The sequence below is a fragment of the Anoplopoma fimbria genome, chromosome 1 (assembly GCF_027596085.1).
Source record: "Anoplopoma fimbria isolate UVic2021 breed Golden Eagle Sablefish chromosome 1, Afim_UVic_2022, whole genome shotgun sequence".
NCBI lineage: Eukaryota > Metazoa > Chordata > Actinopteri > Perciformes > Anoplopomatidae > Anoplopoma > Anoplopoma fimbria.
This window is the reverse complement of record NC_072449.1, coordinates 8,782,016-8,808,199: the sequence shown is the minus strand read 5'-3', so window position 1 is coordinate 8,808,199 and position 26,184 is coordinate 8,782,016. Positions and strand designations below refer to the sequence as shown.

The 26,184-nt window shown below is 43.5% G+C and overlaps 1 protein-coding gene across 1 annotated transcript; it reads right to left on the bottom strand.

Annotated features, from left to right (window-relative positions):
- Positions 1-3,369: 3,369 nt before the first annotated feature.
- tiparp (TCDD-inducible poly(ADP-ribose) polymerase) lies at positions 3,370-23,661 on the bottom strand. The gene is made up of 7 exons (XM_054604704.1): positions 23,350-23,661; positions 20,978-22,037; positions 12,199-12,394; positions 11,553-11,740; positions 7,853-8,149; positions 6,149-6,406; positions 3,370-4,682 (listed from the first exon to the last, which is right to left on the bottom strand). The coding sequence occupies exons 2-7, from the start codon at positions 22,009-22,011 to the stop codon at positions 4,493-4,495; spliced, it is 2,163 nt and encodes a 720-aa protein (XP_054460679.1). The 5' UTR covers positions 22,012-22,037; positions 23,350-23,661; the 3' UTR covers positions 3,370-4,492.
- Positions 23,662-26,184: the final 2,523 nt, after the last annotated feature.

Here is a 26,184-nt window from a genome sequence, read left to right as displayed (position 1 = left end):
ATTAAAAAAAGTTCTCAAAAGTGTGTTGTGCTCTTTTTTTTTTTTTTTTTTTTTTTTTTTGTTTGTTTGTGGAAAAACACATTCACCAGTATTGTACTCTCACATGCAGAAGTAATGTGTTCCAAAGTGTGCGGCAAGATGAACAGAGGTTACATTATTTGCTGTGTTTCTTGGTAACAGAATCCCATATTAGCGGGGAAAACAACTCTACAAGACGAGTACAACCCTTGAGTGAAAAAAACAAATAACATCAGCTAAGCTATTTTTCACACGCTCAATCATTGCAAAACTGCATTTTACAAAACAGTGTGGGAGTATTTAACGGTCTCATTTCTCCACAAAGAAAACCCCCTTTTTATACACTGCATAATTTAGATTGTAAAGTTTAATAAGCTTGATTCACTTGAGTGTGTGTGTGTGTGTGTGTGTGTGTGTGTGTGTGTGTGTGTGTGTGTGTGTGTGTGTGTGTGTGTGTGTGTTATTGCACATTTGAACCTAATGCACAATGAGACCCAAATGAATTATAAATGCATCTAAAATGATTTTCAATCTGTTTTAGAAGCCTGGTCATCCTTCAGTCTTACTTCCGATGGTGCAACGTCAGACGTACACACACACACACACACAGACACACACACACACACACACACACACACAGACACACACACACACACACACACAGACACACACAGACACAATTATCTTGACTGCTTTGAATAATTCAAAGTTCTGTCGTTGCTCTTATGAAGGCTATACTTCACTCTCTCTCCGCATGGCTTTATCTCTCACACACACACACACAGCGTCCTTCTTTCTGCCACCTCATCTCTCCTCTGTAGCTCTTCCTTTTTTTTTATTTTCTTTTATCTCTTGTCCTTCCCTTGTTTCTCTCCTCCCCTCTCTCCTCTCCTCCCCCCCTCAACATCTTCTCCCGCTGTCCTCCTCCTCTTCTAACCCCAGCCAGCAGGTCTACAAAGTAGTGCTCTCTGTGTGCCAGCAGCAATTCCTGGAGGGCAGTCAGGCAAACAAACCTAGCCAATGCCCGCTGCATGACTCACAGAGAGACAGGGACAGATTTAGAGAGAGAGAGAGAGAGAGAGAGAGACAGAGAGAGAGAGAGAGTGCTAGAATCATTAAGATGCGAGGGCAAAAGGACTTTAAACTGCTAAAAGCGGATGAGAGCTTGGTTTAGACAGGTTGGGCAAGGAGATTGAAAAAAAAAAGTGGAAAGAGAACGAAAGGCTGTAAGAGAGATTAAGAGGGAGAAGCTGGGTAAGAGAGAGAGAGAGAGACGGGGAGATAGAGAGCGATGGGGGCAAATAGAGGGCAACCTGCGCGATCTTGCATGCACACGAGAAGAGCAGACAGGCACGCAGCTCAGCAAGGAGGCACGAAGAGAGCAAAATGACTCCTCCTTCCTCTCTTTCCCTCTCCATCCCCACCCCACCCCCACCTTCCCTTCTCTTTATCTCCCCTCGCTCCCCTCTCATCTGCCAAAAAAAGCATAGCTCAGCACAGCAGTCTTACACGACACAGTGACCCGAGGAGGGCTGAGGGGGGGGGGGGCAACCAAAGGGAGTCACTTGCAGATAAAGGAAGGAAATGGGAGTAAAGGGTAGCACCAAAAAATGTGCTAATGAATGAGGAATCCTAGATAAGGATAACATAGAAACCTACATATAGGCTGTCAATCATTGGGATGCTGTATTGTGTTAAAAGTGTACTTTTCATGTGAAATTCATTTAAAAAACAATAATAATCTAATTTAGAAATACATTTTTCGGTTTTACTGCTCATAATTGTTGTCATGAGGGTCCACAAGGGGAAAAAGGTTTAGACTTTTTTAAAAGAAACAGGGCCAAAGCCATGATTTTACAAATAATCAAGTCATGAGTGGCCCCAACACACACTCCACCACTATATGATACGAGATAATAGATATATTATATAGGTTTGTTTTGTTGACTAAATTAAATAACTACATTTTTTCATGTTGTTGGTCTAAAAGTAGTCCAATTTAAACATATAGATTAATATGCTTTAAAAAATAAACACTATGTGTACATTTAAAGGAATAGTTCATGTTATGAGTTGGAATTTTTTTTTTTTTCTGAGAGAACTAGCAGAGACTGCAGGAAGTCACTGAGTCGGGCAAAAAAATAAAAATAAAAAAGCCCTTCACATAGCCCACGAAAACCACAAATTGTTTTTCATACACTTTGGTTATTGCACAATTTATAAAAACGAGATAAACTGATTTTGTTACTTTGCGGTGTTCTAAGCTAATGTGGAACTGTTCCATTAATGCCCAAATTCACAAAAATAAATAAATAAATAGCACCTGATTTCATTGATGTTCACAATGGTCGCTTTGTCTCCGGAAACAAATAAAAACTGCATATGAGAAGATTGAGGGAAAGGAAAAGTCAGATAAAAGGATTAGGGACCGAAAGACAAGAGATGAGGTGAAAAATACAGAAGAGAACGAGCTGCAGAGGAGGAGGAGGAGGAGGAGGAGGAGGAGGAGGAGGAGGAAGAAGAAGGGTGGGGTGTTGAGTTCTTCTGCTGAGCCCCATGTGTGCCGTCTCTGGGCCGGGATAGACAGCTACCTCCGCCAGCCTCCCTCTGGACCGCATTAGACATGGCGCTCAAATAATACACTCGGGCTGGGGATGTGGGGGGAAGGAGAGCCCGGGGAGGTGGAGACAGAGGGAGGGCTGAGCTTGGGCAAATTCTTTTCTGACTTTAATACCACCGGACCAAGACAAGAACAAATAATCAGATACCAAACGCTGACTGTATAATATCACATAGCTCACGTTGAGACCAGCGGTGCAGCCAGCAGCATGAGGCCGACAGTGAAGCTGAACAGGACTACTTCTTTCACTGCATGCTGTATCTAACGCAATCATTCCACACGTATTCACTTCTTTCCATTGTTATCAATCTTCTCTTCTCACTCTTTTCAGAAACAACTTGGATTACAATCGACATTTTTATGCATTCTCTAATTGTGTTTTTAATGAACGAAATCTTGTTTTGCTGCCTCCACTGACAACATCTTGAGAGAGCACTGATTGAAGTAGTAGCTAATGAGGAGGCTACAGCTTTCGTAACAAATAAATATAACTCAACATGATTTGAATAAAGCACAAGTTCACCAATTAGTCTTTTTTTTTTTTTTTCTTTTAGATTCTTTATTTAATCAATGTTACATTAAACTAACATAAATAAATTTGTTTATGAACAAAAGGCACACAGTTCAAATATAAACAAAGAGAACGTCTGTACAGTTTGTTTCATTAAAACATGTCTACTGTCTCAGAGAGAGAGAGCGGTCCGAGAGAGATGAGTTTCAGGGGGGTTGGGGGTTGGGGGTTGGGGGTGGGGGGATTTGTTGACGAAACGCTACAGCGCCGCCGAGTCTCAGCGTGAAACTGTACACTCTTCAATCCCCCGCAGGGAATTAAAGTGGTGAGGCGCAAAGGCAAAAACGCCGACCGGGCACAGCACTGGCTTCATGTGAAACCTCTGCCGGGAGGTTTTTTCTTTTCCGTGGATGTCCATTTTGTAAAAGTCCCACTGAAACTCACGTCCTATTGTCTGTTCGAAGAGGCCACAAGATTCATTTGCACGAAATTAAAAAGGATTCAAACACGCAGCACAAAAACTTTAAAAAAAAAAAAACTAAAAAAAAAACTAAAAACTAAAAAAAACGTAAGGGCCGGAGGCTGGGTAAACACTCACGATGATTTCTGTAAGAGAATGACGGTGGGGGGGGGGGGAGGGGTCAGTGTCGCCATGGTTTCTCTATGGAAGCGTCTGATTGGTTGGTTGTTGCTTCATTAGAATAATACGGCCAGTTGGTCATTCAAAGTACTGGCGGGACGCTAGCGGTCCACCGCAGCATCTGCCCTGGTGTGGAGCAGAGGTCATGTACAGTCATACGACTAAGTCAAAACGATAAAGAGGACTAGGTTTGGTTTCTCCTGCGTCTGCTCCAGATCAATAAGGTAGATAGAATCCGGTTGTGTTCATCACTAGGCTCCCGATCCTACTGGATAACAGAGTGCGGTATTTGAGTCCAGTAGAAGTCAGCTGTGGTCGCGCGGCTGTTGATGTCAGGTGTCATCCACCTCTGAACACCGGATGAAACGCGTGTTGGCCTTTGCTAGTCCAGTTTTGTCCAGTTTAATCCGGTCTAGACCAGTTTGTTGTTCTTTACTGCAGTCCAGTTTGGGTGGATCCAGCCGACTGCACACCTTAATCATTTAGCATTTGCAAAACATGTCTTAAGACTGTTTTAACCTGTTTAGGGCAGCAGATGGGTGGCGTTTAATCTGGCAAAGTGACTCTAGGTTCCAGCTCGTTATTGGCCTTAACTGATCCTTTTCACCTGAAGTGGCAAACTCCACCCATCTGGCACCATAACAGACTGGAACAAACTATGAGTAAGTATTTGCAAATCCAGACAGACGGTCTGATCCAGGGCTTAGACGGCGACAGTGCTGGGTACCTCCTCGTAGTGAATGATAAAGTAAGGGTAGCTCTGGTCATCGTTGAAGATGACATAGATCTGGGGGTCCACCCAGTTGTCCACACAGGAGTCATAAAGGTCACTGGAGGGGTCACGAAGGTTGATGGGTGGAGGTCGTCGCATGGAGGGATTTCCTACAGTAAACCTGTAAATATAATAAAAGGAAGAGAGACAAAGTTAGTAATGGGGTTTGGACTATATATATATATATATATATAGTTAAACTGAGCATAAACTGGAAAGCAATTATCTTTATATTTGCATTATACAACAGATTTGAATTCAGTTCTGCAAGTCTGGAGTTACAGAAGAATAATAACTCTTAGACTTATAAAGGCTTATAAATTCAACGATAACAAGATTGCATCTCCTCTTTGCGTTTCAGGGCACCTTTAATAATCTTTGCATATGCTGTATGTGCATGAAATGTATGTATTGTAAGTGTTTTTTCTCTCTTAAATATTTATGTCAAACTCTAAAAGACCTGTAATCCATCACCGTTTGTTTCATTTTCTCTGGGGTCATAAATAAATCAAATTAAAATGAGAACATTTTTGGCTTGAAAAAATAAAATAGGTGGGTTAGAGACGTTAGACAGCCTATGTGTGAGATACGGCTTAAGACAGAGTTAAACACACTGTATAGATACATACAGTGTCCTGGTGCCGTGGACTATCTGCTGCACCATAACAAAACTGCTGATGTATGATGGTTTCAGCCAAATCAGCTCTTTTACATGCGTGGCTCTAGATTTGACTTGCACGTTTAAGGAATGGGAGTCGCATGATACAAGGCATGACTGAATGATGGTTTATGGAAAGGAACCTCGGGATTTCCATGATCCAAATGAATGCTGATGTGTTTTGTAAATTTTATTTCGAAAGCACAAAGTGATAGTGATAGAAAGGGCTGCTGTCAATGCAGAGGTATGTGCTGGAGGAACGCAATGGTCAAACAGCTTATATGGAGACAGTAAAAGATGTCACTCAAATAAAACTGATAACATGAAGCCCCAACTTTGCATTCAAAAAACTAATTCACTTCCTAGCTAAGATAAACCCCTGACAAAAAGAAGAATTTAACATTGTATGCCACTAATATTCAGAAATGTAGAGGCTCAATATCACATTAAATACATTGAGACTGTAAAAAATGATAAATTATTTTGTATTGTTTATACAGAGGAAATTATCCTTCAATATCTCTGGTTGCGTTATGTTATTGCTGGCAATGTAGTTAATTGATGGGGTCATTTATGTCAAAAATTGTATGAAAAGGTTTTTGCATCTTTTTTGAGGAAGTGCAATTTCATTCACTGCATTATCCAGAAGCAGAACATCCCATCAGTTTTCTAATCTATAATTGAACGTTCAATAACAGAAATCTATATCATAATTTACACCATTAAATAAAAAAAAATACTATGTTACAACATTTAATCCATATCATTAACCCCTAAATGATATGGATTAAAAAAAGTGCAGTGATGAAGTCGAGGCATGAAAATCCCCACCCATAATCAAAAACACAAAAACGTTTCCCACTATCAACGTATTAACTGGACTGCGCCCACACACACACACACACACACACACACACACACACACACACCTGCCAGTGAGGACTTTGGCCAGGAACATGCAGTGGACTCCTTTGGGCGAGCGCTTGGAGAAGTTGTGGGAGTAGACGGCCTTGCGGGCGAAGTAGGAGCCCTGGCCAAACATGGTGGCGTGTTTGCCGCAGACCCGGGGGTCGAAGTTGTGCTTGCAGATGCCCTCCACCACGTCGGCCGAGGTTCCGTGGAAGAGGTGGCGCTCGCTCAGCAGCCGGTCCATCTCTGACATACGCCGAGACATGTACTCCTTCTTCCTGTTTGGGAGCAGAAAGAAGACAGAAGGTGAGACTGGTGGAATTTAACCAGAGAAAATATAGTCAAGTTCTAAACAAATCCTGCACTCCTTATTCATTATTCGGCGAGCCGGATGCTCTTTGCCAGAATTAGTAAACAGCTGGGAGAAGTCCAGCTACTTCTAATCAAAAGATGTGATCGCAGCCTTGTTTGCTCTAAACCGGGTAAGAACATTGGGCCTAATCCATTTCTTGAGCAACACACGCAACTCGTTTGATGTGAGGGGATCAATCAGGCATGCAGAGGTGAAAGCGCCTCGAGCCCACAGAGGCTGTGACCCGGGCGTGACCTCCCACGACCCCGCTGCCCGTGGCTTGACACTGACAGACACTGAGGCGTCAAAGCTTGCACACACGCACACACACTTCACTTTCCTACTATTACATGTTAGGATGACATTCTTTGATATTAGCAATCCACACAAACAGGCAGTAATGACTTCCCTGCCATAACCCGAGTGTGGGAAGAGGAAATAAAAAGGGGGGGGGGTATCACTTTCAGAATTAGTGACAAACACAAACACACACACACACACACACGCACACAAACTGTCACTCATTGTGAAACCGTGCGGTACCAGTCAGTGTGGGAGCTTTATAACGGTCACAGCTGATGGAACAAGCCCTCCTCTAACCATAGCGGTTAGCCCACTTTGTCTGCGACAGAAACACCATCATCGCCAGACATCTCTCCATCCACCCTGTTCACACACCACCGTCTCCTTGTTCTCACGAAGTCCCACACAGCTGGTCCCAGTTGCCCCAATTCTTTTTTTCCTCCCTTTCTCTTCGCACATTGTTTTTCATTCATCCTGTGTTTGTTGTTAAGAGATGTTCTTATTCATGTTTCTGTCTGCAAGTGAATATGCAGCTGTGTCTGATATAGTTTGAGTTCAACAACAAAAATCTGGATAAAAAAAAAAAAAAGATTAACAACACATTTTGTGCCACAACAGCAAAATCTGTGAAAGCTAGGGCAAAGGAGACACCAAATAATTTAACAGAAACAAACCCTGCACTAATATTTCCATGCAACTTAGGCATCACTTTGGCTTTATAATAGCCTGTATATATAAAGATGACAGACTTATTTCTGTATGCTTGTAAGCTAAATACTATCTTAGGTCTCCAACTGTCAAATTACTATCAAACAGACTAGATTCTCCATTTAAACTCATACCATTGTCATGACGTAGTAGCTGGTAATAACTTCAGTAGTTCAGCTGATTTATGGTTAATAAAACAACCACAAATGCGTCAAAGCCATGAGCCCCTGCACCACACAGCATGTGATAGGAAAATGTATGCAAAAAATACTGAATTAAAATCTTCCTTCTGTTTTGTTTTGCAGATTTCAAAAGATTAGCTTAACAATAGGATATCTCCAGCGAAGAGGAAGTGGCTCACCTCTTGTACTTCTCCCAGAGGAAGGGGTTCTGCACGCGCTGGATCTTGAGGATCCTAAACTTGGTCTCAGACACGGTCTTGTGGAAAAGGCTGTACACCGTCCGGTAGCTGCGGTCTTCACGGGACACCGGCACCTGCAGGAAGTCCTGGCTCATCGTCATGGGCAACCATGTTTCCGGGAAAAGGCTGGGTGGGTTGGTGGTGGTCGGCGAGAGGGGATGAGACACAGAGAGATCCATGGACGAGGAGGAGGAGGAGGAACAGGAGAGGGGAGATGAAGAGAGGCCGCCTAAAGTCCTGGAGAGAGAGAGAGAGAAAGAGAGAGAGAAAGAAAAAGTGTTAGAAAATATACTCTGAATTCAAAGGAAGAACTCTGTAATGTAGTACTAATGGAGTACACTTCCAATGAATTAACACTGATTACTTTGGCTAGCATTGCAAACTGACGTCAGGTCAGTGCTCAACATGTCAACTTCATGTGCAAAAATGTGACATTTCATAACTAACAAGGACACACTTCAACATACATGTAGAATACTATAGCAATAATGAATTAATATTCATCCAGGTTTAAAACAGAGCGATCATTTCCAGCAGCTAATATCCAGATGACATTCTACTGGAAATCAACAACCTCTTATAAACTCAACGCAACTCACAGATAACACTCTCCCTACAATTAGTACTAAATTACACTACCTATAATAAATTGACTTTTGTTCCCCATGATGAACATCGTCTTTACCTTAATCATTATCGTACGTTTCGGCTACAGAAGCACCGACCTACAAGATTTCGCTAATGGATCATTTCATAAAAGATAAATGGAAAATAAATGAAAATTGTGACCACATCCAGTCTAATAAATAAATAAATGTGCACTATATAACCCACTTCCTCTTATAGTTCTTCACATACAGAACCACATGCCTCAACAGAAAGTACAACCGAGGCAGCATCTGGAGTGATGAGACATGGAGCAACTGACATTTTCGACAAGAATGGTAAAAGAGTTAACTTTGATGACATCACGTTGAAATGTTAGCTGCCGCACCTTATAAAAACGGCCCTACTATAACCCACATCCCAGACTGCTACATATCTCCACTCCTTCCTACAGCTTCCTTCCCATGTGTTTCCAATCCAAAGCTGCATCAGAACCTATAACGAACTGCTGTGATGAACCGACGCAAAATCGTATTCTGCCAACTGTCAACAATGACATCACTGCGCTGCTGAGCGGAGCAGCTCCACAGCAGCCGTCAGCCGCCACCGACCAAACAAAGCAGCAGGGCAGTGCGAGAAACGAAACCCAGACACCAAACAAAGACAACGGGGAGGCAGAGTGAGGGACTGACAGGAACGAGACCAAGAGAGCGGGAAGAATAAAAAAGCCAATTGCAGAGCTGTCATGAAAGCGACAAAGAAAAGCGATTGCGTCTGGCATTTCAGTCAATGACAGTGGTTTGGCTGTCAAGTTATTGCTCTCTAAGTGTAAATGCTGTTAGCCCTATCAGCCATGAGAGAGTGTGCATGTGTGTGTGTGTGTGTGTCGTCAGGAGACTGTGATCAGTGCGACTCCCGAGTCGGCGCGACAGTTTTTCTCATTTCTTTTCTCTCTTTCTCTATTATCATGTCTGTCCGGCCTCGATCTCTCCCCTCAATCGATGTCTCTCTATTCCCAACGCGTGCTTTGAAGAGATCACAGCAGAGCCGGCTGCCGTGAAAAAAAGTGTGAAACGAAAAGGGACTGATAATAAGAGAGGGATGGAGTTGTAGGAGAGAAAAGAGAGCGAGAACAAAAAGGAGGAAGATTAGGACAGAAAACAGGGGAGGGAAAGATGGCTGAAAATAACATCATCAGGAGCAGAGGGATGGCAGAAGGAGGGAGAGAGGACGGAGAGAGGGAGCAAGGGAGAGTGCCAATCAAGCTAATGACCTCAACCTCTAAGCCAAGCACAGATTGTTCCTGACACACACACACACACTTTTTTTTGGTCACTTGGAAGGACACTGCATTCACTAAATTTAAACCAAAAAAAACAAGTGTAAATGCTACGATTTTAACAATTTGCCTGCTTTCTGTTCCCATAATATGACTGTGTGATCACATTTTGGTCCAGCAAAGTGATTAACTGAAACACACACACAACAACCGGATGAAAAAGTCCCAGGAACAAAACGCTCGAACCACATATTCCAGCTCCCCAGAGGCCCATTTCACACTCTTTTCAGTCAACCGCTCTGCTCTGCTGTGCAGCCGATCTGAAAACCCATTCAGACCGCTCTCACTTCCTCTCACTGCGCTCTCTATCTCACGGGGTTTCACTTGCTGCCTCTTTCTCCCTTCTTCCGTTCTCTGTCCCTCACATCCCTCAATCTCATTCTCTCCCTCTTTCCTCCATCTCCCCCCCCCCATCCATCTAGTCTGTCAAGGCCCTGTAGGAACAGCTCGTACTAGGGTTCGCTCTGTCCCGGACACTTGCAGGACACGGCCACAGCAGCCAGCTCGGCGAAGGAAGTGAAACATTCTGCAAATGGGGTGAGATGACTCCACTTGTTTCCAATCTGGTTTCACTTGTTTCAGAAGTATCAGTGAGGCGAGTGCAGCGAGGCAGATCACTTCACTGCTATAAAGAGCTATGGCGGCTGAAAGATGATTCCTGATTTGTCTGGAAGAAGGTGATCTCATCTCATTCGCAGAATTTCTCACTAGGACACAGGGGCTCAATTCAGCTCCTGCGTCCAAGTAACTCGGTTAGATTTGCCAAAACTCAAGTGTTAATATGGGTTTAAAGTGCGGCTCAGGCTTGCAATGTAAAACAACATTGGAACGGATTAAAAGGTGAATGTGACGTTCAGAGGATTTAGAGTATTCAGCCCTGAGCGTGACATTAGCATTGCGTACCGACCTCGGTGTGCCTGTCTGTCTCCAAACAGGGCACTCACTGAACCCATAGAGCCACAGGAAGACAGTGTATCACATACCGAAGAGTCAACGTTGTGCGTGTGTGTGTGTGTGTGTGTGTGTGTGTGTGTGTGTGTGTGTGTGTGTGTGTGTGTGTGTGTGTGTGTGTGTGTGTGTTAATATGCACGTGTTGCCAGGAACTTAATGTTAAATCAAGGACTTCGTTCTTATACCAAATGTGGCTTCATATCCAAAATACGAAATGTCCCCCAACAAGGTTGAGATGTGAGAACTAAACGATCAATGGAGGACTGGCTGTTCCTGACACTCGCTTCTAACTAGAATATGTTGCTACCCTTCACAGAGGTTAAAAGTCTACAAATAGCAGCTTGTTGGTCAGGTCATTCCTTATTTAATGAGATGATTTGCAGAAACAGGACTAAGAGTCTACAGCCTAATGTTAGCGCACAACAACAAGGGTAGCATTGTGATTGTTTGGCAGGTATAATGGTTAGCACGTAAACAATCTTAGTTTAGCTTGTTAGCATGCTAACTATTATACACAGCTGTACGGTACAGTAAAGCTACATAAAACATAAATGTTTCCGCAAACTTTCATTGCAATCCGACTGCCGAGCGATGAGCGGGCCGACCGCCATCCCTATAGCCGCACCGGCAGCACGGCTAGACAAAGAACTGTGGACATCCAGGCAGGACCTCTATATGTCACTACTTCCTTATTATAAAAGGCAGCGGGGGTAGTGAAATCAAGTGTTAAATGTTTTCACTTACTGTAGGTGGGGCGTAAGCATCACAGAGGACATGAACGTGGGCCGCTTCTTGATCTGACGCCTGAACCCGAAGACGGCGTTCTGCTGGAAGCCCTCCCTGATGTTGAGGATATACTGGTTCTGGAGCGTAATGAATCGCACCTCCTTAAGACCCCTCGAACTCGCCTCCTCTATGAGCTTCACCACCGGCTGTGTATGGGGGGAAAAAAAGGGGGGGGAGGAGAAAAAAGTAAAGTAGAGAAGGAAGAGGAAGACAAAGAAGAGATTAGACTCCATCGTTTATCATTATGTACAGTTGATTGTTCTGCAGTTTCATTCTACTATGGAAGGAGGAAGGGGGAGACCGGAGAGGGCAATGAAAGGGAAGTATGGTACAACGTTCAGATAACAGATAACCGAGCAATGAACGACATCATGGTGAAATCAGTCAATCGTTACTGATTTGGTGAAACAAACTGCTACGGGACAGCTGTGTCTAAAGTGGTGTTAAGGTGTGTGTGTTTGTGTGTGCATGTGTGTCTAAATTGATCCCATCACGGTGACTAGACGATCGATTGGCGTGGCCGGTGTTAATGCGTCTGGCCTCGTGTTCACAGAGCGTACACGCGGACAAACACACGTGCGTAATTGCAGTGAGTGGCTCTCACCTCGGAGTATTCCCTCCAGCCAAAGTTGTCTCTGCAGTAGTACTTCCACACTGTGTGACAGCTGGGGGTGGGGTTTGGGTTGGTTGCGGGCGTGGGCGTGGGTAGAGGGCTGGCGGGAGTGGTCAGTCGCCGGACGCGGTCAAACTCCAGGTCACACACTCGCATCGCGCCAAAGTCTAGGGAAAACACACGACCCCTGGAAACAAAAAGGGTAAAACCATTGTTAGGAAAAAATGTACTTCTGTAGTCAGCATGAAAAAACAAACAAACAAAAAAAAAAAAAAAAACAGAGTACATTGGCACGGTCGGCTAACATGTGGCTGTGGCACCGTGACCTAAATGGTCACAGTTTATGATTACATGAAACTTTAATTTAACCCAAGTGCCCCGGAGCAAGACGACCAAACCTCTAATTGCTCACTCACAGTCTGAGTCAAGCAGGGTGACAGCGTCAACTACATGACTCACATGGTCTACATGTTAACTTGCAAAGAATAGAAAGGAAAAACATGACCAACACAATATATTTTACACAAACTGAAAACATAAATTTCACTTATGGTATGATTCACACATTAATCTTTAAACAAGATTTAAACCAGAGTGATGAGTAACTGGGGAAATGTGCTTCTTTGCGGTCTTGCCAAGAGTTGGATGAGAAGACCGATACGTCTCTCATGTATGTGTAGTGTATATATGACGCTTAGCTGACTGACTTAGCTTTGTTAATATTGTGTTAATAAAATGTGTTTATAAATGAGCTTTTGGGTTTCTAAAAGGGGGACTTTGTTACCTTTGGACGCAGCCTATTCTCACCTGTTTCCAGCCTTAATGCTAAGCTAAGCCAGCAAGCTATTGGCTGTGGCTTTAATATTTAGCCAAACAGCCACATAAGTGGTGTCGTTCTTTTCATCTCACTCTCGGCACGAAAGCGAATGAGCTTATTTCCCGATATGTCGAGCTATTCCTGCATAGCTTTGACTTCCATTTTTGTCAAACTGACAATTGTCCTCTTGAGAGAGGCGTCTGTTAATGGTTCAGCTAGAACAATGATTTTGTAACATGCTAATGTGTTAGCATCTGCTAAGTAAATAAAAGCGCATAGCCTAATCTTATCATGTGCATACAACCTCCTTTAACCCCTCTCTGTCTCGACAAGCGTGGGACAAACCCCTGTGTGTGCGTGTGCGTGTGTGTGTGTGTGTGTGTGTGTGTGTGTGTGTGTGTGTGTGTGTGTGTGCGTGTGCGTCAGTCTCTCTGCATTAGTCCTCCATAAGGCCTCTGGCAAATCCTTTCTGGGTCAGACATACCACTCACATAGATGTGGGCATCACAGACTGGCACGCTATGCCATGGAGGGCAGCCCGACAGAGAGGCAGACACACACACACACGCACTCAGTTTCACACATATGCATATCCACCACAAACACACAGAGACACATGCAAGCTTTGCAACACACAAAAGATGCACATAGCCCGACAGTGTTAATGGGCTCATTGATGAATGCCGGAAAACTAATTGGACGTCATGTCAACGGTTAGACATCGGCGAGTGTAGTGTGTCTGTCTGGGAACGCGTGTGTACGTCTGTGTGTGTGTGTGTGTGTGTGTGTGTGTGTGTGTGTGTGTGTGTGTGTGTGTGTGTGTGTGTGTGTGTGTGTGTGTGTGTGTGTGTGTGTGTGTGTGTGTGTGTGTGTGTAAAGCAGGGGTCGTGTTCTGGTAATGCGGGTGCCTCAGGTTTGTTCTAAATAAAGTGCATGAATTGCATTATAGATGTTTCCTATCTGAAAACACAGAGAAGCTGGGTGTGTGGAGCTGCTGAGTTATTGTTTAACAGCCTGGAGAAGTGAAACCTCATATTATAATAGGTACACTGTATGTAAGTATATAGTTTCATCTACTGTAAGTGCAATTACTGGTCACTGGGGTCAGTTTCGGTCAGGAAGGTGATAATGAGAAGTGCTGAGCCAATTTCCAAAAACAAAAGAAAACTGACACAAATACTAACTACATACACAATATTTACAGTCTGAGTTTCTGCTAAGTCATGCTGCGACTGCATCTTGAGAAGAGGAAGTGAAATAGGAATTCAGTCCCTGAGCACGTGCAGAAACAAAACAGTAACCGAGGTCACTGACTATAAGAGCACCAGTTTACCATAAACGACAGGGCAGATGCACAATGCAGATGTCACCGAGTTACTTCTCTCTGAACCCCATTCAAGCATTCAAGTAACTAAAAAGAACGTTTCGGTTTCATGCAAGCACAAATTAAATTTGAATATCAAAAGGGAGAACAAGAACAGAGAAGCAGAAGAGAAAGGATGATGGAAATGGGCGCTACGGGAAAAGACAGGGACACCGAAAGGCAAGGAAATCAAGTGAAAATGTAACATAAACAAATTAACTGTGAAAACAGTACATCCTTTACTTCACATCGGGTCGGCCTGTTCTCCCGATCACTTTGTTCTCTTAATTTTTATCTCAATTTGGTCATCTCTCTGCTCTGTTCCCTGTTTCACTCCTACTTTCTGTTTCTCTGTTCTCTGTACTTCATGTCTGAAAAAGAAAGAGGCACCTGCACAACCTTCTTTCTCTCTCTCTCTCTCTTTTATGGTCTCTGTGTCTCAGTACAGAACAGTTTAGGCCTGCAGCAAAATGTTATGATGACAAGGGCTTCTTCACATGTGTGTTTGAACTTCAGACTGACTTATGATGCACATTGCGCACACACACACACACACACACACACACACACACACACACACACACACACATTTTCAGGATTTATTATGAGAAGGATATGTGAACTTAATTGCTGCATTTAGAAGAAGCTTACACACACACACACACACACACACACACACACACACACACACACACACACACACACACACACACACACAAAGCCTTTCCCCGAATCCTTTCCCCACCCTCGCTCCCAGACTAGTTTGTGCTTTTCTAAAAATAAAATTCCGCCGGTTAAATTAAGTGCACTGAGATTCGGGGCTTTCAAAGTGGAGGCCAGTCAAAAGTTGGACCGAGACGCGAGGCCCGCCCACTCTGGCAAGGTCGACACTTTCAAAAGTGAATGTCGGGGGCTGCTCCAGCTTGTGCAAAGTTACACACGGGAAAGTCAACAGAAAAATGCAAATTGAAAGAGCAGCGTGTTTTAGTTTTACAGGAAAAAGATTTAGCCGTTCAAACGGAAAACCCAACTGCTGACTAGGGAGGGGTGTTTGTATGTTAAAGGTGAAAGAAGAAGGCCCTTGAGCAAGGACGTGGAATGAAAAAGCACCGAAACCGGCTCTGTTCTTGTAGCGGAGCAGCTCCCAGGTGTGTGGATCAGAGCTGAATATGGGAGCAGGGTGTTGCTGGAGAAAATAGAAAGCGTGTTCAGCAGAGAACCTTTCCCTGGATAAATAAAGGTTAAGAAAACTCACTGCACTGTCAAAATGGCTGTTAATCCCCCACACTGCCTTTAGCACACACACACACAGACACAGACACACACACACACACATACACACAGACACACACACACACCCCTTCGAACTTTCTCACGGCTGCACACACAAGGACCCGCATACCAGCATCAGTCATGCTATTGTGAACGTCACAGGCTAGAAAAAAAAAAAAAAAATACAACATGAGAGCTCACTCATTTGCGCACACACACACACAAACATTCCTTTGACAGATTCATGTACACGCGCAAACTTCATCCTGTCACGCCTTGATAAGTCAGCCAGTCAACCAAATCTGCTGACGAAGGCTTCTTCTCACACAAACACACAGCCTTTGGTGTCATGTGTATGTGTTATTTCCTCATGTCAGAGCTCCAGCTCCAGTTATCTATTCAAATGTGCTCCATTTGATTTTTGGTTTTTTTTCGCTCTTAAGGCTATAAACAACATGGAGTCACACAAAGAGAACAGGAACACATGTACACCGGCTTCTCCTGCACGTCCTGGATTGTTCCTGTTAACAGTGTGGATCTGTCCTCCTCTACAGCACATCGTTAAGCTAACAGTTCAGGTTGTCTTCTCTCTATAAGTCCTCTTTGCCCCTTTCTTTAAAACTCTTGAGGGTACAAAACCAGAAAGCACCAGCAAAGACATGCGACGATAACTGAGTGTGACATTAAAAATAACACTTGAAAAGGAGAAGAGGATACTGCTTGAGTACACATTTCCATATCTGCACCACCTCTTTAGGACCCCGAGGGACAATTGAGGAATGAAAAAGAGGTACAAAAGACGGAGAGAAAGGGAGTAAAAGAGGGGTGGGACGAAATGTACTGGAGGAAAGATTCAGTAAGGAAAAAGGAGGAAGAGGTGGGGAGGAAATAAAATAGAAAAAAGATGGAAGGGATGAAGGCAGAGTCTGATTAATAAAAGGCAGAGCGACCCAGACCTCGCCCGACTGATTCATGGCATGGACTGTCTGACACGTTATAGCCCCCCCCACACACATACAAACACACACACACACACACACAGATGACACATTCAGTCTGATTTTCTCGACACCGCCTTTTTTCACACACACGCACAATCACCACAAGCAAACAAGCTCTCATAGACACAACCATCCTTGATTTTGTTTGATTCGTGACACAATGAGGTAACTTGGAATCCCCCAGCGATATCAACACACATACGCACGTACACACACACACACACACACACACCAACACACCATGGTGTCAGGTCACTCTGCCCTCAGTGCTCCATAACTCTTTATGGCAGTTAATGACAGGCAAGGCTTACAAAAGAGTCACTCTCAATCACTCACTCACTCACTCACACACACACACACACACACACACGCGCTTATATATGAAAAATATGTGCTTGTTCATTGTAAACGTAAAAATCAGAACAACGTTTTTCCACGTCCCCTATAGATATTCGTGGGAAATTGGCGGAATAATAGGAGATTTGGTTCAGAATTTCTGTTCTCCTGTAAATCCCACTCACTACAGTACAGCATAAATCTGCCAACAAGCGAGTGTACAGCCGAAGATTATCACAGTATAACTTTTTAGGAGCGATGACTGTGACATTCCTCCTCACTGCTGAGTTCATGACTAAGGCGGATTAGCCAGACTTCCATTCCTGCTTATCATATGGATGGGATTAACCTGTGCTATGGATCATACACACATGGGAACAGCTCAGCGCCGAACACACACTCGTGTACGATACAATAGGCCGCACAGGACATAAATCAGACGCAGACACACAAAAATGCTCGTGCGTTTTCTTTCCACTCCCTCTCTTCCTCATACACACACACACACACACACGGCAGATGGTAAAAACAGGCCTGTGTTGCCATACCGACAGTAAAGCTTGTTAAGTCATCTGCTGCTCTTTAGATCGCTAACAATGTTATCATTTGGCTGTGGTAACCACGGTGATGCCTTCGCCCTGTGTGAGTGTGTGTGTGTGTGTGTGTGTTTGCATTTGCGTGCATGAAAAGACAGGCTGGACTGCGTCTCTAAAGAACAGTATCAAAAGAGCTCTCTCACACACACCCAGTACAACACAAAGCATCCAGTAAATGACTGAGCAGAGCGCTGAATAACCACAACAGTGTGAGCGAGAGCAGTTTACTGACTTTCCTGTTTGTCTCTCATCACCTGATCAGATCTTAAGACCCAAACAAATACTGAGTTCACCCAGCGTCAAAGATATCTCTACAATTTAACAACGTTCACATACACCCGAGGCAGATCAACCACCTACTTTAAATCCTGACCTGTGGTGTAAATAAAAATTGGATTAGGAAAAGACATCCCTTTAAAAAAAAAAAACCAACACCTTCTAAAACCAGGAATTAGCCGTAAGTCTTTGCTTACTGTGGATGAATACGTAGCCACTCAAAACGTCGAGTGTTTTCACTCCACCATTCTCAAACAGTCAAACCTGTTTTTTTGGGTCAGGGTTAGAAAAAAAACCTTCAAAAACACATTCTTGAGAATTTTATGCCTTGGGTGGTTGAAAAAGAAATGTTGAAATGTTCTCCAGCAGCAGCAATAGGGGGACTTATGATACAGAATAGCCATGGTGAGAATGTATTTGACAGTGACGGAACTTAAAGGTTAAATTTAAAAATGTGTTAACAGTGCCTGGATCTGTGTAATTAAGTGAACACTAGTGTGAATTCAGTGATTATCTAGCTTGTGAACAATGGTGTCAAAAGACTTGAAAAAAACAAATTACCAAAGAATATAACAGAGTCTGACACAACTTGTAAAATGTATCACACAGAAAAATCTTAAGAAACAACTCTAATAGCCTGAGCGCTAATCAAACCCAGAACAAACACAAATAGTTGGGCAAACTGTTCATTAAAAATGACTTTTGCTCAATACGTTAATCATTAAAATGACAACGAACATATGTCAAATGATTTTGCCAGATGCTCCTGTCTGAATGTGACAGTGTGACACGCTAAACGGGCCTCTAAAGAATTTGGGTTGACGCCACCAGGTGCAAGTCCTGTTTGTGGAGCAATATCACTTTGCATAGAGTTTCAGTTGAAAACACAGACACATACAAATCCTTGTACACAAACGCAAACCTTTCTGTGTGTGCGTGTGTCGTGTCAACACAGACATAAACAAAGACAAACACACATGGCCGCTCTTAGGGCTCCGGTAATCATGAAAGACCCGATGATGTGGACGTAGTTGAGGGTATAATGGCACAACCCTGCATCATTGAGTATTTTACACAGACTGCACTTTTAACCCGATACGGAAAATAATATGACAAAGACAGCGTTCAAGTTTCCTGATGGCATTATGAGATCATACTTAAAGTGAACAATAAATGGTCTGACTGGGTCGTTTACAGCTTAAGTTGCCTTAAAGACGTGTCAGCTACACCTAATTAAACAATGACTAGCTGTGTGTTTGCGGATTTGGGGATAACAGTTCAATTGCTTGACAAACTGTAAATGTTAAGCAAATAACAGGCTGAAATAGTGAGTCAATTCATTTTGATAATTGATTAATCCAAAGTAATACTTCTACATTCTCTAGTAGAACTGTTTAGGATTTGGCTCCTTTTTTAATTAACGTGATAGTTCTTTAAATATCTTGGGTTTCGGAAAGTTTGTCTGACAAAAACTTGAGAAATTCAAACAAACTTTGATTGTGGGAAAAACGCAATAGACCAAACAATTAATCCAAAAATATTTGAGCAAATTAATCATTAAAAGAAAAGGATCATTAGTCGAAACGGCACAGAGCAAACAAAAAAATAATACCAGGTTTGCCAGATTTTCATGAACATAGTTACATGATATCATGGGATGAAATAGATTAAGTAAACCAGAGTACAAACAGAATAAAAAAATAAGCGACCTGTGTTTAGAACAAAGTGAACAGCACCCATGTGTGCATACTCATGGTGCGTGAGTGCTGGTGAGTGAATGTGCCTGCATACAGTGCTGTTTCACAGGAAGTGGTGCATGCTCCTTTATTTTACCCCACCGGCGCTTGCCAAGTGTTTGCATGTGTGTGTGTGTGTGTGTGTGGGTGTGTGTGAGAGAGTGAAAGAGAGGTTTATCTATGTCTGCTAAAAGGCGTGCGTGAGAGCACTGCAAGCCACTGAGCTTCTCTGTGCAGCCAATCCGTGCGAGCGCCTGCGTGCCAAGCAGTGTTTGTGTTTGTGTGTGTGAGTGTGTGTGTGTGTGTGTGTGAACAGGGGTGTGCATGTCTATGACCGAGGGAAGATGAGAAACTGCCAAGTGCGTCTGTGTCAGTGACCGCACGAGGCAACTGGGGGTCACGGAAGTTCACAGCTTTAATGCCGTAGCTTGGACGGAGCTCCAGCCAATCACAGGCTGAGTTTGGGAGCAGAGTAAAAAAAAATCCAGGAAATAGATAACTAAATATCAGGGCTGGGATGTGGAGTGCCGTGACAACACAGGGGCACAATTGCTAATATGATAGTTTGAATATAAAGATGCATGGCAAGTAGACATTAACTAGAAGTCACATGAAAGCCAAGAACCCACGCGCACAGGAGATAAAACTACTCATACATGCTTTCACACAGGCATTAATAAACCACATTTAGAACTGTGAGAATAACAGGCACATTCACTCGGCTGCAGTCCACGAGCCACACGAGCAGCTGTAGAGTCAGAGCTTTCAGTTCGTCACCGGCGGTGAAACCAAAGAGGAAGCTCGGGGCCGAGGTCTACTGTTTCCAACGCGGCGAACCAGAGGTGCTTATCGTTCACAAGCAGCCTATCAGCTTACTGCACCATTGTTGCCATGTCACAAGTGTCAAATGTTTGTTAACTCATAGGTACTTGTGACATGGTGACAATGTACCTAACAAATGCACCCCTTTTCAGCAGTACTTACAAGGCTACACTATACTGGCGTGGGTGCAATGTACTGTACTTTCCAATACTATAGATCCAGTAAGTATTGTTGTGTACTGCTATAAAAAGGTCTATCTGGCATCTTTATTTCAAAGGTATTATTAATAATAACACTTTAGTCTTGTTGTCGAGACTACACTGAAATGTTGGATGCCCTTCCATAAGTGCATGAATTTAAGTTTTCTGTTCCTCTTTTGAATTGATTGAATTGAAAGTGAATTGACCCCCTGCCCACAGGTACAGATCCAAAACAGAAATACTCCGTCTACTGCTTCCCTGTAGAGTTAGATCCCGTATCTAACTAAAGGGCGCACAGTATGCACAGTAAAACTATAACACGGCACTAAACCCCTATAGAGGGATACTTACTGAAACTTGAGCCTGACTTGCTCATTGTCCGGGTTGCAGTACAGTCTCTCCAGCTGTTCCTGGGAGTCGTCCGCTATGCTCTGCCACGTCTGATTGCTGCTCCTGCGGATCTGCCAGTGGTAGGGCAGGACAGTGTGGTGGTGGGCACAGTCATTACCGTATACACACAGTCCCTGGAGGAAATCCACACAAATGTCCACCGAGTCCGACTGGTGCGTGTGATACTGGAGCTGTGTGAGCAGCTCAAAAACCAAGTCCAAGGAGGCCTCTTCACTTTTGTCCTGAAATAGCACTCCTTTGTCGGGCAGCAGGAGGAGGGGAAGGGGGTCCTGGACGCCCGCGCAGGCTTTGACTGGAGGGTTTGTAGACCCAGAGGTTAAGAGGTCATTGCTTTTGATGATGCTCCCCTCCTGGTGAAGAGCCTGTGGTGCAACTGTGGGAGGTATATCTCTGCCGGGGGGCGGTATTGTCACTGTGCTGCCGGCCGCCCTGAGGCTGGGTTTCGGCTGAAAGCAGCTGCGGCCTTCGGGGGTCGGATCCGGGACCTTGGGTCGCTCCCCTCGCCGCTCAGTCTCCTCCAGCTCCGCAGTAGTATCGGCTATTTCCACATCGCAGTCCCGGGTCATGAGCACCGGTACTCCGGACCCGGCCGTGGTGTCGTTAGCAGCTCCCGGGTCCTTGAGACACACTTGGCCCATACAGTTCTGTTTGACCACGACCGCCGCGCACAGGTTCCCCGGAGTCCTGCCCGGCGGGTTCCGGGGAACAAACACCCCATCCCCGGACACCAGGGCGTCCGTCCTCAGTAACGTGGTCAGTATGGGGTCCTCCAGGGCGCGGTGGAGGCATTTGGGGTCCAATTTCCTTTGCTTCTTTTTGAAATAAGGTTTCACCAGAGGTATTTTGTCCGGGAGACCCACTATCCGCTGCTCCGTGAAACCCTCCCCTTCGTCCATATTCAAACTCATATCCAGGGAGATCCCAGTCGGCACCCCGTCTGCGGATTTCTGGAGAATGTGCAAACTTTTATCCATGATGCCCTCCTAAACACCGTACAGTCCTGAGAGAGAGAAAGAGAAAAGGAGGTAGTCATACACATATACACACCTACAATCCTCTAATCTTAGTTTCCAGAGTGAAGTCACCCATAAAGCGTTATGATTAATAGGCTCCTTGGACGAGCTGTGGAAAGCCATCTTTCCTTTCCTGGGAAGGTAACCCCCTCGTTTCATGCAGCTGAAACGAAACCTGTTTAACTCCTCCGACAAAAAAAAGAAAAAAGGAAAAAAAAGAAAAGAAAACAACTAGAGGCTGGTTTGATCTCATAATGACCCTGTCGGAATAATTAAACAGAAATAGGGGGCCCTCACATGAATAAAGCACAGCAAGAGCCGCAATAACGATCATCTTGAAAGAGACTATTAGAAAGCCATAAATGATTGTTACAGCTTGTTAGGGCCCATAATGAATCTGGGTTGGAAAGGGAGACGGGTTCACGCAGCTGCTCGCATCCAGTGAACCGAGGCGGAGGAATGAACACACTAGCCTACCCCTAACGCTGCTGTGGAGACAAGTTAACAACGGAGTCACCCGTTTCACATTTCAATTTTAATAAAAAAAATAAAAATAAAATGAGCATTTATCAGGCTTTTTTTTTTTTTTTTTTTTTTTTTTTTTTTTTTTTTAATAAATAGTCTCTCTCTCTCTCTCTCTCTCTGTGTGTGTGTCTTTGGTCTCGCTAACGTCATGCATGCAATTACAGCTGCGTCCCGGAGCAGTGCGCGATACCATCTGCACTGTAACAAAAAGCCTCTCTCTCTCTCTCGGGACTATATATTTTGATCATGGGAGTCCGATACGCGGCCGCTGCCGTCTACGTGCCGCTCTCACATCGCTGCCCGAGCAAGTTTGCACGTAGGCTCCTGTCTACACACACTCACACACACACACACACACACACACACATATATATATATATATACACACACACATACACTAACACAAGAGGCACTGCGGCGGAGCAACTGAGAAAAGATAGACTAGGCACCCTGGAGCTTTTTCTTTTTTTTTTTATTTATTTATTTATTTTTTATTTATTTTTTTATTATTCCACTGCAGTTTCTTCTGCAGAGCTCCGGAGCGTCGTTGCGCTTTCATGAGACAAACTAGGAGCCCTGCAGCAGGAAGGCAAGGCAGGCAGGAGGTGATTTGTAACAAGCGCAGTTTCCCCCCGGAGATGGTTTTGGAAAAAGCGCAACATTGTAGCGCAACATTGTAGCGACCCCCTCCTCCCTCTCCTCCACATCCCTCGCTACATTTCTTCGACACAAACGAGACGAGAGAAAAAAAAAAAAAAAAAAAAAAATCCCTACCTGCGCGTAAAAGTCCGCCCCTCTCCCCCTTGGTCTCGACACTCTTTGGTGGGTAAAATCCAGTGCGTACATCGGCGGAGCTCCGTATCCAAAGCCTGGAGGTATTAAGGGATCCTTGTGTGGACTACTTCCCCTCGTCCGGTTAGGTTTCTGGTGTCCCTCTGCCGCTCCTCATGCTCCGTCTCTATTTCACGGCCGTCTGTCCTTCTCTTTGTATCCGTCTACCGGATAGAAAGGCGCAAGGCGATGAGCGGAGACCGACAAAGGGCGAAGCACAGCTGTGGAGAGCTTCTGCCTGCCTCCTGGCTCCGCACGGCCAGGCCCCGCCTCCTAACCTGGTCACGGGCGGAGCTTGGCTTCAAAGGGAGGGGGAGGGGCGGGGAGAGTCGTCTGGTGGTGATCCGAGGAAGCTGCATGGGGGTGTAGGGGCATAAACATAAGAAATGTCATTAATATACAACTATTAAGGCAGACCAGCAAGAATAGTTTAGATATGTTCATTAAGGAAGTTAGTAGCCTGTTAAATCAACATGCAACCCCTCCACTCGAAGTGAAATACACATGCATTTAAATTGCATTAAATAATTTAGGTTAACAAAGTATTAGTACACTTTGTACAGTACCAGTCAAAAGTTTGGACACACCTTCTCATTCAATGGTTTTTCTTTATTTATTATTATTATTTTTTCTACATTGTAGATTAATATTGAAGACATCCAAACTATGAAGGAACACATATGGAATAATGTGGTAAACAAACAAATGCTCAACAAACCAGAATATGTTTCAAGGTAGTTGAATGAGACGGTGTGTCCAAACTTTTGACTGGTACTGTATATAATTGCCAGATTAATATTAAAAATATATATATTTCGAAACTATTCACCCTTTAGTGTGTTGTGTACAGTGTACACTGTCACAACTTTCCTATTAAATACCGTTCATACAAAGAACCAGTAGCTACTATACTGGGCCAGTACAATCTGTCCATATGTGAGTTAGTTTGAGCTAAAGGAAACAGGGTCTTATGACACAGGACCCCTCTACAAGAAGGGTTCACATGATTAGGTAGCTTAATAATGCAAGACCATTCTTAGTTGTAGGCCTACCTTTTGGTTTTGGGGGGCCCTCGGGGGTCTGGGGCCCCAGGGCAGTTGCCCGCTTTGTCTGGTTGGTAATTCAGACTTACTTAAATTAAAAGTACTGTGAGGATCCTTACAAAGGACTATTCATACACCAAAAGGAATTGTTTTACAACCTGGAACTACCAAATAGTCCATATTGAGCTAAGATTAATTTGAAATCATCTAAATAAAGTATTTACTAAACATTAATAAAGCCATTAGATGCCACTTATAAAGGATGGCATATGAGAAAGTGGTGATCAGCATTTTATGTTGGAGTTGGTCCACTTGGAGCTAATTTTAGTGGTTTAAACCTAACAATATATGATAAGAAAACTCCAAGGCATTCTGTTTTAAATATTTAAAATGCTTTTATTGTAATGTCATGTTAGACCTAAAGCAAACTCTGACGTAAACTCCGGCTCCCTGACGAAGGTTTGATGCCTAAGCACATCAGAGTTTGCTCTTAGGTCTAACATTACATTTCAATAAAGGCATTTTTATTGTTTACAAAGAGAGTGCCTTGCGGTTTTCTTGTGTTTTTTCTGTTTACATGTCCATTTTTCATCATATTTTGTAAAAAGAAAAAGCTTTTGTAAGTAAAATCTTAATCTACAAAGCACAATAGGCATCTGGAATGTAGTGAAATAGAAAAATATAGTATCATAAAATGTACTGTAAATACTCATTCTAAGTTTGAGTGTCTGAAACGGTACAGTGGTTATATTCCTAGAAATGCAGCGTAATAATCCGACTCAAACATGAGTTCATTAGTGCATACAAGTTATGTTTTGACTCAAATATTTTGTTAATCAAGTCTTGTGTGAAAATGATTGTTACTCCTCTTATGAGGTGAAAGTACATCAGAAACATTTGGATGGATCACATCATATCATTTCACATGAAACTCACAGAGACTAACATGAAACTTGTTGAGGCATAGTTGTAATTATACCAAAAGCAGGAGAGAATGAGTCATTTTATTATACTAGTATTTATTGGTTTCTTGGTGTATTTACTGGCCAACTGTCCTATGCAGTTGATCGGTCACATTTCCATGAGGCAGTGAAATGTTTACTGACAGCGCATTGAGTCAGCCTCCCTCTCCTCCCTGTTTTACCAGAAGTAGTTTTTAGGAACCTGCTGCGCTGCACTGCCTTCCGGCTCAAGTTTCGTTGTGTGCAGACAAGCCTGCTCAACCAAACAGTTTCTAAAGAGAGGATTTCTCGAAAGGGCTGGTCTCTGAGCACGAAATGCAAAAGCATAACCACATCGTCATTTACGTCAGATTATAACAGAAACAATTCAGGGCGTCTTGTTTATTAAGTTACATGCTTGGTGTGGCCAGAGTTATAACTTTATAAATAAATCTATATGTGACATCAGATGAGTGGATTTAAAAGTTGCTCTGACAAACATAAGCTGTGCTCTATTATTCCCTTTCAACAGGAATCAAAGACAGATTTTTAAAACAATTTTTTATAAGAACACCTACATCAAAAAACTAAATTAAGTATTTAACCAATTAAGGTTTAGTGCACAATGTTTGTCTCTGTAAGGACGGTACAGTAGGATGGGACACTCTGTTCTAGAAAGTGAAATAACAGGAAATTAAAGACTCATGAATATGTTATTCATGAGATTAATTACCTAATAATCACCCCCTCATTGTCGTTTAAGCACCCACATGACGAGGACAAGGGTTAAAAAA

Coding starts and splice junctions, on each gene's coding strand:
- tiparp (XM_054604704.1), bottom strand. CDS start 22,011: ATGGATAAAAGTTTGCACATTCTCCAGAAATCCGCAGACGGGGTGCCG. Junction 12,395..20,977: donor CAAGTCAGGCTCAAGTTTCA/GTAAGTATCCCT, acceptor TTTTGTTTCCAG/GGGTCGTGTGTTTTCCCTAG. Junction 8,150..11,552: donor ATGCTTACGCCCCACCTACA/GTAAGTGAAAAC, acceptor CTCTCTCTCCAG/GACTTTAGGCGGCCTCTCTT.